Consider the following 16,515-nt stretch of genomic DNA (forward strand, 5'->3'; position numbering starts at 1 on the left):
GATCCATATGTCTCTTTTTGTGCCAGCACCATCCTGTTTTGATTACCATAGCTTTGTAGTACTATCTTGAAATTTGGATTGTGATGCTTCCAGCTTTGTTCTTCTTTCTCAAGATTGCTTTGGCTATTCAAGGTCTTTTGTGGTTCAGTACAAATTTTAGGATTATTTGTTTGAATTCTGTGATAAGTGCTTTTGGTATTTTGATAGGAATTGCATTGAATCTGTAGATTGCTGTGGGCAATTGGGACATTTTTAACAATATTTTTTCCAATGCATGAACATGGACTATCTTTCTATTTGTGTCATCTTCACTTTCTTTCTTCAGAGTCTTATAGTTTTCACACTATAGGTCTTTCACCTCCTTGGTTAAATTTATTCTTAGGGTTTTTTCTTTTTTTTTGATGCAATTGTAAATGGGACTAAATGTTTTTTTTTCTCTCTGCTACTTCATTATTGGTGTATAGAAATGCAGCATATTTTGTATATATTTTCTTTTTTTAAGATTTTATTCATTTGACAGAGAGAGAGTGCACAAGCAGGGGGAGTGGGAGAGGGAAAAGCAAACCCACTGCTGAGCACAGAACCTGATGTGGGGCTTGATTCCAGGAGCCTAGGATCATGACCTGAGCTGAAGGCAGACAGTTAACTGACTGAGCCAGCCAGTATATTAATTTTCCATCCTGCAGCAGTACTGAATTTATTTATTAGTTCTAATAGTTTTTTGGTGGAGTTTTTAGGACTTCCTGTATATAGTTTCATATCATCTGCAAATACTGAAAGTTTTATTTCTTCCTTACCAGTTTGGATGCTTTTTATTTCTTTTTCTTGTCTGATTGCTATGACTTGTAGTTCCAGTGCAGTGTTGAATAAAAGTGCCAAGAGTGGACGTCCTTATCTTGTTCCTAATCTTAGAGGAAAAGCGCTCACGTTTTCACCATGGAGTATGATGTTAAGTGTTTTTCATATATGGCCTTTATTTTGATGAGATATGTTCCCTCTGAACTTACTTTGTTAAGAGTTTTTATCATAAGTGGATGTTGTATTTTGTCACATGCCTTTTCTGAATCTGTTGAGTTGATCATATGGTTTTTATCATTCATTTTGTTAATGTGATGTATCATGTTGTTTGTTTTACATATATTGAACAATTCTTGCATTCCTAGACTAATCCCAATTGATTGTAATGAATGATTCTTAATGTATTGTTGAATTTGGTTAGCTTATATTTTGTTGAGGATTTTTGCATCTATGTTCATCAGGAATTTTGGCCTATAGATTTGTGGGGTTTTTTTTTTTCTTCTTTTTTGTAGTATCTTTGTTAGGTTTTGGTTATTGGGGTAATCCTGGCATCATTGAGAGAATTTGGAACTTTTCCTTCCTCTTCTATTTTTTTGGAATAGTTGAGAACAATGGGTATTAACTCTGATTTAAATATTTGGTAGAATTCACCTGGAAAGCCATCTTGTCCTGTACTTCTGTTTGTTGGAAGTGTTTTTTTTTTGTTTTTTTTTTTTAATTTTTTTGTTTTTTTTTAAGATTTTATTTATTTATTTGACAGAGATAGAGACAGCCAGTGAGAGAGGGAACACGCAGGGGGAGTGGGAGAGGAAGAAGCAGGCTCATAGCCGAAGAGCCTGATGTGGGGCTCGATCCCATAACGCCGGGATCACGCCCTGAGCCGAAGGCAGACGCTTAACCGCTGTGCCACCCAGGCGCCCCTGTTGGAAGTTTTTTGACTGCAGTTCAGTTTCGTTATTAGTAATCAGTCTATTCAGATTTTCTGTGTCTTCCTGATTCAGTTTTGGAAGATTATGTGTTTCTGGGAATTTATCCATTTCTTCTAGGTTGTCCCAATTTGTTGGTATATAATTTTCACAGTAGTCTCTTATAATCCTCTGTATGTTTGTGGTATCAGTTTTTACTTCTTTTTCATTTCTGAATTTATTTAAGTCCTTTCTCTTTTTTTCTTGATGAGTCTGACTAAAGTTTTATTAATTTTGTTCTATTAATCCTTTCTGTTGGTTTTTTAGTCTCCGTTTCATTTATTTCTGCTCTGATCTTTGTTATATTTTTCTTTCTGCAGACTTTGGGTTTCATTTGTTATTTTTCTCATTCCTTTAGGTATAAGGTTAGATTGTTTGAATTTTTTTCTTGTTTCTGGAGGTAGCCTGTGAAATACTCTTAGAATTGCTTTCACTATGTCCCAAAGATTTTGAACTGTTGTACTTTCATTTTCATATTTCTCCATGTGTTTTGGATTTCTCTCATTTCTTCATTGACCCATTGCTTGGTAGTATGTTGTTTAGCTTCCACATTTTTTGTGTTTGCTTACTTGCTTTCTCTTTCTTTTTTCCCCTTGTGATTGGTTTCTTGTTTCATACTGTTGTGGCTGGAAAAGATGCTTGATAGGATTTCAGGCTTCTTAAATTCATTCTGACTTGTTTTGTGGAATGTTTCATGTGCACTTGAAAAGAATGTGTATTCTGTGTTTGGATGGAATGTTCTTTATATATCTGTTAAATAATCTGGTATAATGTGTCATTCAAAGCCACTGTTTTCTTATTGATTTTGTGTCTGGATGATATCCATTGATGTAAGTGGGGTGTTAAAGTCCCCTACTATTATTATATTACTGTCAATTTCTCTCTTTATGTTTGTTAATATTTGCTTTATGTACATAGGTGATCCTATGTTGGCTGCATAGATATATATAATTGTTAATCTCCTCTCAATGGAGTAATCCCTTTATCATTATGTAATGCTCTTCCTTGTTTTTTGTCTAAGCATTTATTTGTGATATATTGTAATCTTAACCCAAAGTTCTTGACAAAAAATAATTATGACTGATTGTGAGAAGTACAAAATTAATTTTCCTTCATTTTCGTAAGTTTCTCTTTTTTTTTCCTTCTAAAAGTCAGCATGTGATAAATTCCAGTTTTGATTTTAAACAGTTTTTGAGTTCATTATTTTTGGTCTCACTTTTTTTCTAATTACCCCATAAACAACTTCATGTATGATAATGTATTTATTAATGAACTTATTTTGCCCACTTTAAATATGGGAAAGCTAAAGCCCAGGAATGATGTTAAACTTCTGAACTCATCATTAATCACTGGCCAGTGTTTTTAAATAATTAATAAGATAGTTAGTATCTTGCTTGACACTTGCATTCTTTATGTATGCGTGTGTGTTTATGTGTTATTTATTTATAAATATTTACAGTTTGACTAAAATTATGTCTTAGGAGCTTTTAGAAGTTGAATGTAACGGTGTATTTCTTAGTACTTTGAAATTTGTAGGCTCTTTTTAAATGTGGTCATCCTAGTCTTTATTATTTATTAACTTGACCTGTAGAAGTTAATATATTACTTTACTATGTTTACCTTATAACCAATGTTAATGAGTAAAAGAAACGTTTAGCTTTAAATAGTGCTTTTTAAAAGTTTTTATGTGATTAATGCAGTTAGCACTTCCATTCTACTTAACTCTTGATATTTGTTAGTTTGTAATCTTAATAGTTATTTAATAAAATTCTGAAATAACATTCCATCTGAAATTAGAATCTGTATGTTAGCCACATAGATGAGTACATGCTTACTCAGTGTGTGACGTTCTAAGAAATGTGCATGCTTAATATATAAAATGTAAATGATAAGAAATGGCTCATTAGAACTTGAGTTATTTTAATACTACTTTTTTTCTAATACATAGTAATTTATTTATCTCTGGAAGGACCTTTTTTTTTTTTTTTAAGATTTTATTTTTTATTTATTCGACAGAGATAGAGACAGCCAGCGAGAGAGGGAACACAAGCCAGGGGGAGTGGGAGAGGAAGAAGCAGGCTCATAGCAGAAGAGCCTGATGTGGGGCTCGATCCCAGAACGCCGGGATCGCGCCCTGATCCGAAGGCAGATGCTTAACCGCTGTGCCACCCAGGCACCCCATGGAAGGACCTCTTTAATACTAACTTTTTCTCCATTTTAAAGATGGGCTCAATATTAGAAAAATTAGATTAAAGCAAATGTATTTGCTGAATTAAAGCAAATATAATTGTGAAACAACTGAAAACCGAGAAAAATGGTGATTCACAGTTAACAGCTCAGTATTTTTCTTTTAACATCTAGGAGAGTACCTCTAATAGTGGATTTCATTCACATTAGAGAAATTCTTGATATGAAAACAAGGTGATGTAAACATTTTATGAATTAGATGATTTTTTCTTAAGTAAGGAGAAATTTGGTTTTTCCTTCCTTGTGAGCTGTAGGATCAACAGATGGTAAATATTTTATTTTTACGATGTGTTATTCTTGATAGCGTAAAAATTGTAAATTTATTCCTCAAGTAGTTTGATTCTGAGGTTTGTGAAGGAAAAAAGGAAAAAAAGATAAGTTATTCATTATCACTTAGGAGTTGTTCATTTATATTTAAATTAGCTGGAAAAACCTATACTTTTAGAGAATTTGCTTTTCTTCTGTAAGAGAGTAATTTTTTTTTTTTGAAAGTAGACACGTGTTAATTTTTAGAATAAACTTGGCCTCTAGCCTATACCTGGTTTCTTTGGGCATTGAGGTCTGAACCTAATTAAAGTTATTGACCCATGTCTTCCAGGAAATAGAGATAGAGAAAAAGCTTTTTCCATTTAACATACCTGTAGCTTTTTTTTTTTTTGATAGTAGGATGGTGAAATCACTTACAATTATTTTAGTACTTCAGTTAAATCTAATTTGGTATGTCAAAGAAAGCAAATTCTTTTTTGAAGTTGTCTGTTTCTGATAAAATCAGTGGATTGAGAGGTGTGGTAAGCCAATCTATGGATTTAAAGCCTAGAATATTTAGATAGATTGGTTCTGGGTCTCAGGGATTGTTTTAATCTGGTAGTGGCTTTAAAGCTATAGCTAAACAGAAAGGATTTCTCAGGGACAAATTGGACCCAAATTGAACTCCTGGACTTTCATTAGAATCAGTTGTTCTTAGACATTTAGTGAGTTCATTACTTTCGGCTATTACCATTTGTGGGTCTCCCTTAATGTTGAGAGGATTGAAGGGAGGAGATAGAAATGATGAAAACACTGTTGGCTCCCACCAATTCCTGTCTTCCTGGAGAACTTCATTGTCTCAGTAAAAGTTCTGTTCTTTTCTCCCCTCCTTCCCTCCCCCCTTTCTCTTTCTTTTCCTTCCTTCCTTCCTTCCTTCCTTCCTTCCTTCCTTCCTTCCTTCCTTTTCTTCATTCATTCCTTCTTTCTTCCCCTCCCCTCCTCTTCTCTCTCTCTCTCTTTTTTTCTAAGTGTGTGTGGGGTTGGGGGAGGCTTAGACGGAGAGAGAGAATCTTAAGCAGGCTCCATGCCCAGCACAGAGCCCACTGCGGGACCTGAGCTGAAATCAAGAGTTGGGCACTTAACTGACTGAGCCACCCAGGTGCCCTCAGTAAAGATTTCTAAAATAAATTGTAAGACCACCATAACAGCTATTAAAGTGAACTAACAGGGATAGTTAATAGTGATTAAATGCTAAATTTATTGGAAATATGGAAAAAAGTTCAATAAATGAAGGAAATTCCATTATAATTATGGGGATATTTTAATAAGAAATAAGGTAGTTTACTTGTCATCCTGTAATTTGGTTTCACAGCTTGTTGGGTTCCCTTGAGTTTTTTTTGTTTCTGTTTTTAATATATTAGTAAACTTAAATATTATGGAATCTCTATCTGTAAATAGTAATTTTTCATTGTTTTAACAAAGTAAGCATAGTCATATGAGTCTTTCCATAAAATTAAATAGGATGCTTTAAGATTTTATTTTATCTTTTTTAGTGAAATGTATATCTCTGCTTTTCTTTGGCCTTTTAACCGTTTCTCTAGTCTTGATTTTATTGTGACAAGATTTTATCAGTGACAAGAGGGGACTTTTATAGTTTTGTTAATGAATTTTTTTTTCTTTAGTGAAAGGGTATACCTTAAGCTGTATTCCCTCTGGACGGTTCATTGGGAAATTTTTGTGATTTTACTATAGGATTTAGCAATGAGACCTTGACTTTACACATAAATAAAGTAATTTCTTAAATTTTTTTAATTTAAAATGGATTTTGAAAATGACCTTGTGTGTTTATGGTGCTTACTTTATTAAGATAGCTATACATACTGAAGAACCTACAAACCATTTTTTAATACAGATGCTTTGGATATAGCATACTTTGGGTACAACTGCATAAAGATAAGCTAGAATTGCAAGTCTAAATATTGGTTTTAGAGGACTTAACTGAAAATGCAGAAAGTCACAAACTCTTGGATAAATTTTAGAAAGAATTTTTGTATGTAATAAGTAGCCTTTAATTCTGGTTTAATCACAAGATATGTTTTTAAAAATTCGTAACTTTAAGTTTCTCTATATTTGAAAACTTTCATTTGTTGAGGCACCACTTTACCACATCAATCCATTTACTTTTGTCTGTTGGGTCATGGGAGACGACCCCCAGGTTTGGTGATTGACCAGGAGGACTCACAAGACTTCCTGTACATATAGTTATATTCATGGGTATGATTTATTACAGCAAAAGGATACAAAGTAAAATCAGCAAAGGAAAAAGGGGCTTGGACAAAGTCTGAAGGCAAGCGGGCACAAGTTTCTAGGAGGTCTGTCCTAGTGGGGTCACCCAGGACCTGCTTAATTCCTCCAGCATTGAATTGTGACAACATGGGTGAAATGTTGTCTACCAGGAAAGGTCATTAGAGAGTCAGTGCCCAATGTTTTCACTGGGAGCTGGTCACATAGGCACCCTTTTTCGAGGATATAGGAAAATTCTGAACTGTTTGAAGGAAAGCAGATGTTTGGCAAAAACTGTATCGTTTATATAAACAGTTTAGGTACAGTGAGCCCCTCTTTATCAGTCCTGGGAATGGTGGGAACCCCCCCACCCCCCGCCAAATCTATGTTTCCAGGTGCCCGCCAAGAGTAGCCTTCCAAACAGATATTTCTAAGGATAGGCAATTTTAGGCCTGTGCTAGTAACTCTTTCCTGCTTATGCATATTTAATATAGACAAGTATAACTAAATCTGGTTGCTTGGTGTTATTAATTACAAATTTGAATTTAAGTTTATATTTACCAGTTCTTTAAGTGGTAGAAAAAGGAAACTGATATGTCAATTTAAAGCAGAGATTTGAGCACATAGGTTTTAGATACAAAACCAGCTCTTTTGATAAATTGAAATAAGTTGATATTCCTTTTTGAAAGGGCTTGTGGAGGGTTCTGTTGTTCTAGATATGGATATTGAAGCTATTTATGTGTCATGCCAGGTCAGATATGATGGTTACAATTCTGGATAGTCTTTTCTCCGCAGATAATATTGACAGTGGCTTGTGTGATGGACACAAATGAAGAAAGACTTCTGTGCTAGCTCTGTGGAGAATGAGAAGTTTTTCTTCCAAAAATTGCCATTTTTCTTAATGTAAAAATAAAATTCACCTAAAATATTGAATAATACTTTAACAACCATATTTCTCTCTAATAATCCTTTTGAGAGAAAATTTAGTTTAACAGCCATGTGAAGAAATATGACTTGTGAAATGTTGATTTTCATGGATGCTGATAAGTGTTGGTGTGAAAAGTCATGTTGGTTTCTCTGGTATGAGGAAGTAAGCTAAAGAAATCAATGTTTGCCAAGTGGAAAAAAAAAGATTAATTGAAAAAATTTTAAGGTTATTTTCTGAAGAGGATTTTTAAGAAAAAAAAAACAAAAAACAACCCTATCTTCTCTTTTGTCGTCTATGACCTTGTGAGTAAAGTGATCATTCTTTTTTTTTTTTTTTTAAAGATTTTATTTATTTATTTGACAGAGATAGAGACAGCCAGCGAGAGAGGGAGCATAAGCAGGGGGAATGGGAGAGGAAGAAGCAGGCTCATAGCAGAAGAGCCTGATGTGGGGCTCGATCCCAGAACGCCGGGATCACGCCCTGAGCCAAAGGCAGACGCTTAACCGCTGTGCCACCCAGGCGCCCCTAAAGTGATCATTCTTTACCCATGTGTCAGATTTTTTTTTTTTTTTAAGATTTTATTTATTTATTTGACAGAGAGAGAGACAGCCAGCGAGAGAGGAACACAAGCAGGGGGAGTGGGAGAGGAAGAAGCAGGCTCATAGCGGAAGAGCCTGATGTGGGGCTCGATCCCATAACGCCGGGATCACGCCCTGAGCCGAAGGCAGATGCCTAACCGCTGTGCCACCCAGGCGCCCCTGACTATTTGTTGATAATGTTTTCCATTCACCTGTTGCTAATATTTATTCTTTCATGTGATTTAGAGTTAACAAATGTGCCTTGCCACATTTGATTTAATTTAATGGTAAAACAGCTGCTATATTTTTAAGTTAAAAAGGTTTGTATATGTAGTGAAATAATTTCCAGAATCTATGAATTTTGTTTAAAAAGATCTCATTGTGAAATTTGTCTATAATCCTCATGAGGGCAAGGACCATGTTCATATGCCCAGCGCCTAGGAAAAATAGTGCTTGGCATGTAGTAGGTAATAATTAATTCTTTGAATTAAATGAATGATAAGAAAGTCTTAGTATATGCATAGTTTGAAATCGAAATTTTCTGGAAGTTATATTGAAATAATTTATAATAACCTTTTGTTTTAAAGACTATTGAATCTAAACTCTCAGTTTCTCCTATTAACCAGGAAATCATACTTGAATTAAATCTCCTTCAAATTAATTTTCAAATGTGTTTGCAGTAAAACTTCATTATAACTCTTTGTTCCCTTTAACATTTCCAATATCAAATGTAAAAACACCAAAGAGATGTAAGAAGGTCCACTGTATGTGGAGCAAGCTCTATAAGCTAATGTGTTTTTAAGGATGTACGGGAACAGACGAGGGGATGTGCCTCCTATGGAGCATGGTGGTGATGTCACAGAACAGTCAAACATACGCATTTCATCTGCTGGAAATGAAAGGTATAGTATGTAATATAAATTCTGCCCTTCAGTCCTTACACTGTGAAACAGCACATGCTGAAACTGGCTTACTGAATAAGTAGAAAGGTATAGTATGTTAACAGCTTTCCTGATTTAATAAAAGATTTAAAGGGAAAAAAGGAGGAGGGGGAGAATTGTGTTAAACGAGAATTTATAGTACTTTACAGCATTCTTTCAAACAGCAAGTTTGGATTAGAGGTGTGCCAAGGTGTTTCAAATAAGTCCCTGTAATTATAAAGTATATATAAATTTGTTTGAAATAATGAAAGGAGAAATAAGCATGTAATTTAATGGACTAAAAATCAGTAAAATATCTTGGAGTTACAGGAGTGATATAACTTAAGTGGAAATAAATTGAAAATGTTCCTGCAGTGTGAGTTTTCCTTTGAAAAAATTTTTTTTGAATTTCAGCTGATTAGGTAGGTAACTATATGCTTACTTTGTAAAATTAGTGCTCATAATAATTCTGTCATGATGAAAAGAACAGAAATTATATGTATTTTATATTTATATTCTCTTCCTGTTGATTTTATCATTTTGGTGGCTTTCTTATATTGTACATGAGTGTAAATGGTTCTGAATCTAGTGTATAATGAAGATATCATATGTCAGGAAAGGTGTCTGTTTTCTCTGAAGAAAAGTAATATATAGAAGTGTTTAAGATAATTTGCTGTTTGGGTCTGAATAATAGGTTTCCTTTGAGGGAGTTGTCTTCCCCCCCCCCCTTATTTCTATATTTTAAGGAAGGAGTTTTTAAGAGATGATCTTCTTTTTCAAGTATGTGAATAGGTATCTCCTTTCTCCTCTTTTTTTTAGGATTTATGTGTATTTATATTCATTTTCCTTACTGGGTTAACTGTTCTTATGAAAAAGGGTTTTATTGGGAATCTATAGAGCCATTGATGCAAGCTGAAGAAAAAGGTTATATATTTATAGAGCATGAATATATCGAGGTTCCACTGTATAAAGAGAGAAAATGCTATGATTTTACCCTGATTTTAAAAATGTGTAACTATTATAGTGTCCATAGTACCTTGAAAGGCCCATAACTCATACCTACAATTTACTCTTTTTGTTACCTGAAAATCATTTGGGTTCTAATTCTTTTGTTTTTTGTTTTAGTGCTCGAGACAATGAACCATCCAAAACTAACCGAGAGATTTGTAGTCCTTTTGCAGGAATGCTTTTTGGTACGTACAAAACTTCAGTTGATTAAACTTTTGCAGGCTGTTCTAGAAAAGGTCTTTAGTGAGAACTCAGTGTTGTCATTAATACTCCTGTTACTAATAATAGAAAACTCTTATCTAGTGTTTATGATAGACTCTATGCTAAACATTTAATGTGTTTTGTATAGCTCCATGTATAATTTTAAAGTGGAATAACTTTATTTAGTGATGAGCTTTCTATAGATGATGAATGAAATATTAATTTCATTAACTTCATTGTATTGTGGCTATTTCTTTTATTCTGTTTTATATGCAATAGTTTTTTTCTTCATTATTCTTTTTCTTCTTTAGCTAGTACAGGACTGCCTTCCATTTGAAGTTTAGTTTCCCTGAACTAAACCTTTTTATCCCTTGATAAACATCCTTTCCTATGTTCTTTTCAGGTAGTTTCTGAGAAGGTTTTTGTTCAAATCATGTTCATAATCCAGATTTTCTCTTTATTTTATCAGAAACGAAGGTCATTGGTTAATATAAGAATGTTGATTTGCTACTTGTCATAATTTCAGAAACAATGTGAAGAGAGATCCTTATTTATTTCCCATGTATAACTTTAAAATAGAAAAGTGGTCAGTTTTCTGTGTAAAAACTGTTAGAAAAAATGACCTGAAATTTGGTTTCAAGTGAAATATGTGAGGAAATTGGATAAAAGTTTAGATTCATTCAACTTGAAAGCAGTCAGTAATTTAAATCTTGGGCATAGAGATACTTAATTGCATAATCTCAGATCTTCGTTTCCTTGAAATGGCTATTTTGAGAAAATAGGGCATAACAACTAGAGTTTTAGTCTTTTTTTTTTTTTTTAACATTTATTTATTTGAGAGAGAGAGAGAGAGAACAGATCAGAGCCTGATGTGGAGCTGGATCCCAGGACTCCAAGATCATGACCTGAGCCAAAATCAAGAATCAGCTGCTCAGCTGAGTCACCCAGGCGCCCCTAGAGTTTTATTCTAATGTAATGTCTTTAAGTGAGAATTAACCAGTGTAACCTGTCAGAAAGTCAGAGTAAAGGCTTCATTCTTATGATGTATTTTATTAAACATGAAAAATGGGAGAAATGGCTTTCTTTGTTCAGAGCCCACTGACAAATAATTTTCTCAATAAATGGATTACTCTACCCCAAAATTTTAAGGTTTATGCCATTTGGCATAAATTTACCATTACTGCAATCCAGGAATGATGGATGAATATTTGGCAAAATAAGAGACTCTAATGCTTGGAACAGACCATTTAAAGTCATTTAATCCAGTGATTTATCTCATGGGTTTTTTTTTCCCCCTCCAGCCTATATGTGTATGGACCCATAGGGAACTCCAGAGGTAGCACAATCTGATTGTTAAAAAATTCTCATTTCAATTGAATTGAAATTTGTCTTCCTATAATTTTGTCCCAAGGACCTAATTTGGAACCTTTTGCTTTATTTTAAAAATTAAGACAGTGACTACTTAGAGTAAAAATAACAATATATTTTGGGGTTTATAAAAGGATCATGGATGATTTAGAAGTATGCTTTTAAATTTTCAAATATTTGGGGATTTTCCTTCTGTCTTTTTATTACTAACTGCTTAATTCCCTTATGGTCTGAAAAAAAGTTTGTATAATTTCAGTTATTTCAAGTTTGAATTTAAAAAAGGTCTTTAATGGCTCAGGATATAGTTTATCTTGGTGATTTTTTAGTTTGTAGTTGAAAGAATGTCATTGTATGGTTGTTGAGGGTAGTGGTTTATAAATGTCAAGTAGATCAGTTGGTTGATAGTGATGTTCATATCTTGTGCATATTTAATGATTTTCAACTCTTCTACCACTTGTTTAGAAATAAGTTTTAAATTCTCTGACTACCTTGTTCTTAGTGTGGGGCCTGGAGTGCTGGAGGGATTTTCTTACTGTGCCTGCACCTTCCTCAGTTTTCAGCAGGACCTGCTTGACTCTGACAGAGTGATTGCTATTGCTTTTTCTTTGGTGCAAGGCTGATCCTGTGCATCTGGTTCTCAGAAATGAGTCTCTCTCAGTGTTCCTGATGCTCCCCAGAGTGGTAGCCAAACCCTTCCTTTATGTTTGTGGAGGGTTTTGTGTGAGAATTTCCCAACCTTTCCCTAACAGTAGCAGAACCTCGCTTTATATAAGTGCAAAATGCTGGGTCCAGCAGGTTTTCTGGTATTCAACCAGTAGATCATGGCCATTGCTTTGTATGAAAGAAGGATCTGGAAAGCATGCAGTGTTATTTGGCGTCAGAATGGTCTCTTTGTGTGTCTCATGTTGTCCCATTTCCAGTTTCTGTCATAAACATCTGGTGGAGGTAGAGAAGTGACTGCAGATTCCTCTTGTGTCTGGGTTTTCTAGAGAATCTCCGTCGTTACTCTAGCCCACTGAAAGCCTTTAAGAATTCATTAACATTTCAGCTATTCCTACCTCCTTTTAAGGCAGCTGCCTATTTCTCCATACTCTAGGAAAGGTAAAAAAAATTTGGATTATCCCATCTCTCTTTGGATTGGTTTTTAATGCCCTTTGGAATTCACTTTACCTGGTTGCTTATAACCTCAGCTCTCTGATGGGCTTTTTGAAAGTCACCTATAAGGTGATGAGCTTTTTCCCCATCGTAGGGTTTGCGCAGCGTTCTCTTGTAGCTTTCTGCTAAGTAGAAGCACAACTCCCCATTTTTTAAAATAACTTCTGTTTCTTCCTCATTATGTTTCTATTTTTTTAAAAAAATATATTTTAATAAATCTTTAAAAAAAAAAAAAAGGTGAGGGGAGCACCTGGGTGGCTCAGTCAGTTAAATGGCCAACTCCTGGTTTTGGTTCAGGGCATGATCTCAGAGTGCTGGGATCAAGCCCTGCATCAGGCTCCACATTCAGCTGGGGAGTCTGCTTGTGGATTCTCTCTTTCCCTTGGTCCCTCTCCCGGCTCTCACTCTGTCTCTCAAATAAAAAAGAAATCTTTAAAAATACACTTATATATTTTTTAAGTTTTATTAAATCCAGTTGATTTTTTTTTTTTACATGAACTCCATGCCGAACATGAGGCTTGAACTCAGGACCCCAAGATGAAGAATCACATGCTCTACCTACTGAGCCAGCCAGGTGCCCCCATGTTCCTACTTTTATTTAAATATTTGGGCATAGTTATGATAGCTAATTTAATATCTTTGTTGTTCCATCATCTGTTGTTCATGTGTTTTTTTCTATTGATTAACATTTCTAATGGTTATTAGTCATTGTATTAGTTTTCTATTGCTGCATCAAAGATGAGCACAAATTTTGTGTCTCAGAACATCTTACGTTATTTCACAGTGTCTGTGGGTCAGGAGTTTAGGTAGGTTCTGTGCTCAGGTCTCACAATGCTAGAACCAAGGTGTCAGTCAGGGTGTTTTCTCATCTGAATCTTGACTGGTGTAGAATCTACTTCTAAGCCCATTCAGATTGTTGGCAGAATTCATTACTAGTGGCTGCATTACTAAGGGCCCTGGTTTCTTACTGGATGTTAGGTGGAGACTGCCCACAGTTCTTAGAGGCCATCCATTTTTCTTGCTACATGGGCTTCCTTACGACAGCTGCTCACTTTATTATGCCACCAAGGAGAATCTCTAAACTCAGGGAGGGCTTTTACCTGATTATGTCAGGCCCACCCAAGATAATCTCCCTTTTGATTAATTCAGACTTGAATTTTGATTTGGAATTGGTACCTTATTCACATCAGCAAATTCCTTTCATCTTTGCCATATTCCGTTGGCTGGAAGCAAGTTATATGTCCTGCCTGTATGCAAGGGGAGAGGTTTATACAGGGAATCAGCACCAGAAGGCAGGGAATATGGGATCTATCTTAGAATTTTGCCTACCATAGTCACATTTTTTCTGATACTTAAGAACTAATCTTTTTGAGGTCTTATTTTAAGCTTTGCAAAGGACATCTTAGAGTAGCCTTCTTCACAGGGACAGTCCAGCCTTATTACTATTGAATGACCTTTCTAGGGGGAGTCTTCCTTGAATACCCTAGAAGACCACTGAGAATGCCTATAGCTGGCTGAAGCTGGAATTTCTACTTTGAGGATGTCTGAGAATTTTTCATTTTATGTCCTCTGTAGTTTTTTGTGCAGCCTAATGAAATTTTACCCTGTGCATTTATAGACAGTGCACAGTAAAGTCTGAAGTGTCCCCTCAACAGACTTTTTTTTCAGTAGACTCCATGCCCAGAGTTGAGCCAAATGCGGGGCTTGACCTCATGACCCTGAGATCAAGAGTCAGACGCTTAACTGACTCAGCCACCTAGGTGCCCCTGAAGCTCTTTTTATGCTTCTTTTTGAATCTTTGCCCTAAACTTCCAGACATTTTAGCCTTCCTGAATTTTGATCTTTATCTGATTTGCTTAGTTTCCTGACTTTGTTTGGTTCTCCCTCCCTGTATCCATGGTCTGGAAATTGCATTCAGGCAGAAGTGGCAACGCTTAAAGGGCTCACCTCATTAATTTTCCTTCTCTCAGTTATTATAGTCCTGTACTACCTGTTGTCCGGTGTCCGAAAAACACTTATTTCATGTTTTGCCTAGTTGTATTATTTTCTTTTCATAGTGTAAGGTTAAATTCTGTGTTTATCACTCCATCATGATCAGAAGCAGAAGGGATCAATCTACTTTGATACAAAACATTACGAAGCTTAATGTAATTCATGTTACTCCTATGGGAGCGTCACTGTTGCTGACATCTGTGCTTAATGAGTGCACTTAGATGCTCTATGTTCAGTGATGGTAGGGAGACTAATAATTAAGGTAGTATAGAAATTGCTGGTTCAGTTGCATTTTTGGTGTCCAGTGATTGTGTGGTGTTCCAGATGATGCGTATCTGGATTAGGAGGTTCTTTTTTGTCATTAAGATATGCAATAATAACATTGATGAAGGAAATTGAGGAGGACACAAACCAATGGAAAGATATTACATACTCATGAATTAAAGAATTAGTATTTTTTAAAAATATTTTATTTATTTATTTATTTTAGACATGGGGGGTGAGGGAGAAGAGAGAGAACGTGCATGCAAGCATGCAGGCATGCAGAGGGGCAGACGGGGAGGAGAGGAAGAAAAGTATTTCAAGCAAACTCTGTGCTGAGTGTGGAGCCCCATGTGGAGCTTGATCCCACAACCCTGAGACTATGACCTGAGCTGAAACCAAGAATTGGATGCTTAGCTGACTGAACCACCCAGGCACCAGTAGAAGAAATAGTATTATTAAAATGTCCATACTACCCACAACAATCTACAGATTCAGTGCAATTCCAACAAAATACCCATAGAATTTTTTACAAAACCAGAAAAAATAATACTAAAATTTGTACTGACCTACAAAAGATCCAGAATAGCCAAAGGAATTTTGAGAAAGAAAAACAACATTGGAGGTATCACAGTTCCAAATTTCAAGATAGTCCCACAAAGCTGTTGTAGTAATCAAAATAGTGTGGTACTGGCATAAAAATGGACACAGAGATCAATGGAACAAAATAAAGAGCCCAGAAATAAACTCACACTTATATAGTCCTATGACAAAGAAAGCAAGAACATACAATGGGAAAAGATAGTTCCTTTCTTTATTTTTATTTTTTAAAGACAATCTCTTTAATAAATGGTGCTAGGAAAACTGGACAGCTACATGTAAAAGAATGGAACTGTACCACTTTCTTACACTGAACACAAAAATAAACTCTGAATGAATTAAAGACTTAAGTGTGAGACCTAAAACCATAAAAATCCTAGAGGAGGACACAGGTAGTAATTTTTCTGACATTAGCTATAGCAGCATCTTTCTAGAAATGTCTCCTAAGGCAAGGGAAACAAAAGCAAAAATAAACTATTAGAACTACACCAAAAAAAAAAAAAAAAAAAGCTTTTGCACAACAAAGGAAACCATCAACAAAATGAAAAGGCAACCTACTGAATAGAAGATATTTGCAAATGACATATCCAATAAGTGGTTAACATCCACAATATATAAAGAACCTATACAACTCAACACAAAAAAAAAAAAAAAAAAAAAAGGCTGATTAAAAACGGGCAGAGGGGGCGCCTGCGTGGCTCAGTTGTTAAGCTTCTGCCGTCTGCCCTGGGATTGAGCCCTGCATCAGGTTCCCTGCTTTCTGCTCCGCTGGAAGCCTGCTTTTTCCTCTCCCACTCCCCCTGCTTGCGTTCCCTCTCTCACTGGCTGTCTCTCTGTCAGATAAATAAAATCTTAAAAAAAAAAAAAAATGGACAGAGGACCTGAATAGATATTTTTTCCAAAGAAGACATACAGATGACCAACAGACACATGAAAAGATGCTCAATATCACTAATCATCAGAGA

General features: G+C 35.2%; 1 protein-coding gene across 8 annotated transcripts in view; it reads left to right on the forward strand.

The window, feature by feature from the left end:
- The window catches only part of CSPP1 (centrosome and spindle pole associated protein 1), a 159,437-nt gene that overhangs the window by 58,028 nt on the left and 84,894 nt on the right, over positions 1–16,515 (forward strand). For all 8 annotated transcript variants that reach the window (XR_002142123.2, XM_034668149.1, XM_034668148.1 and 5 more), the window contains 2 exons: positions 8,849–8,947; positions 10,091–10,158. Coding sequence is in view for 7 of the 8 variants with exons in the window: in XM_034668149.1 (XP_034524040.1) it covers positions 8,849–8,947; positions 10,091–10,158 (167 nt within the window). In the remaining variant the exon portion in view is untranslated. The remainder of the gene's footprint in view (positions 1–8,848; positions 8,948–10,090; positions 10,159–16,515) is intronic.

The sequence above is a fragment of the Ailuropoda melanoleuca genome, chromosome 9, assembly GCF_002007445.2.
Source record: "Ailuropoda melanoleuca isolate Jingjing chromosome 9, ASM200744v2, whole genome shotgun sequence".
NCBI lineage: Eukaryota > Metazoa > Chordata > Mammalia > Carnivora > Ursidae > Ailuropoda > Ailuropoda melanoleuca.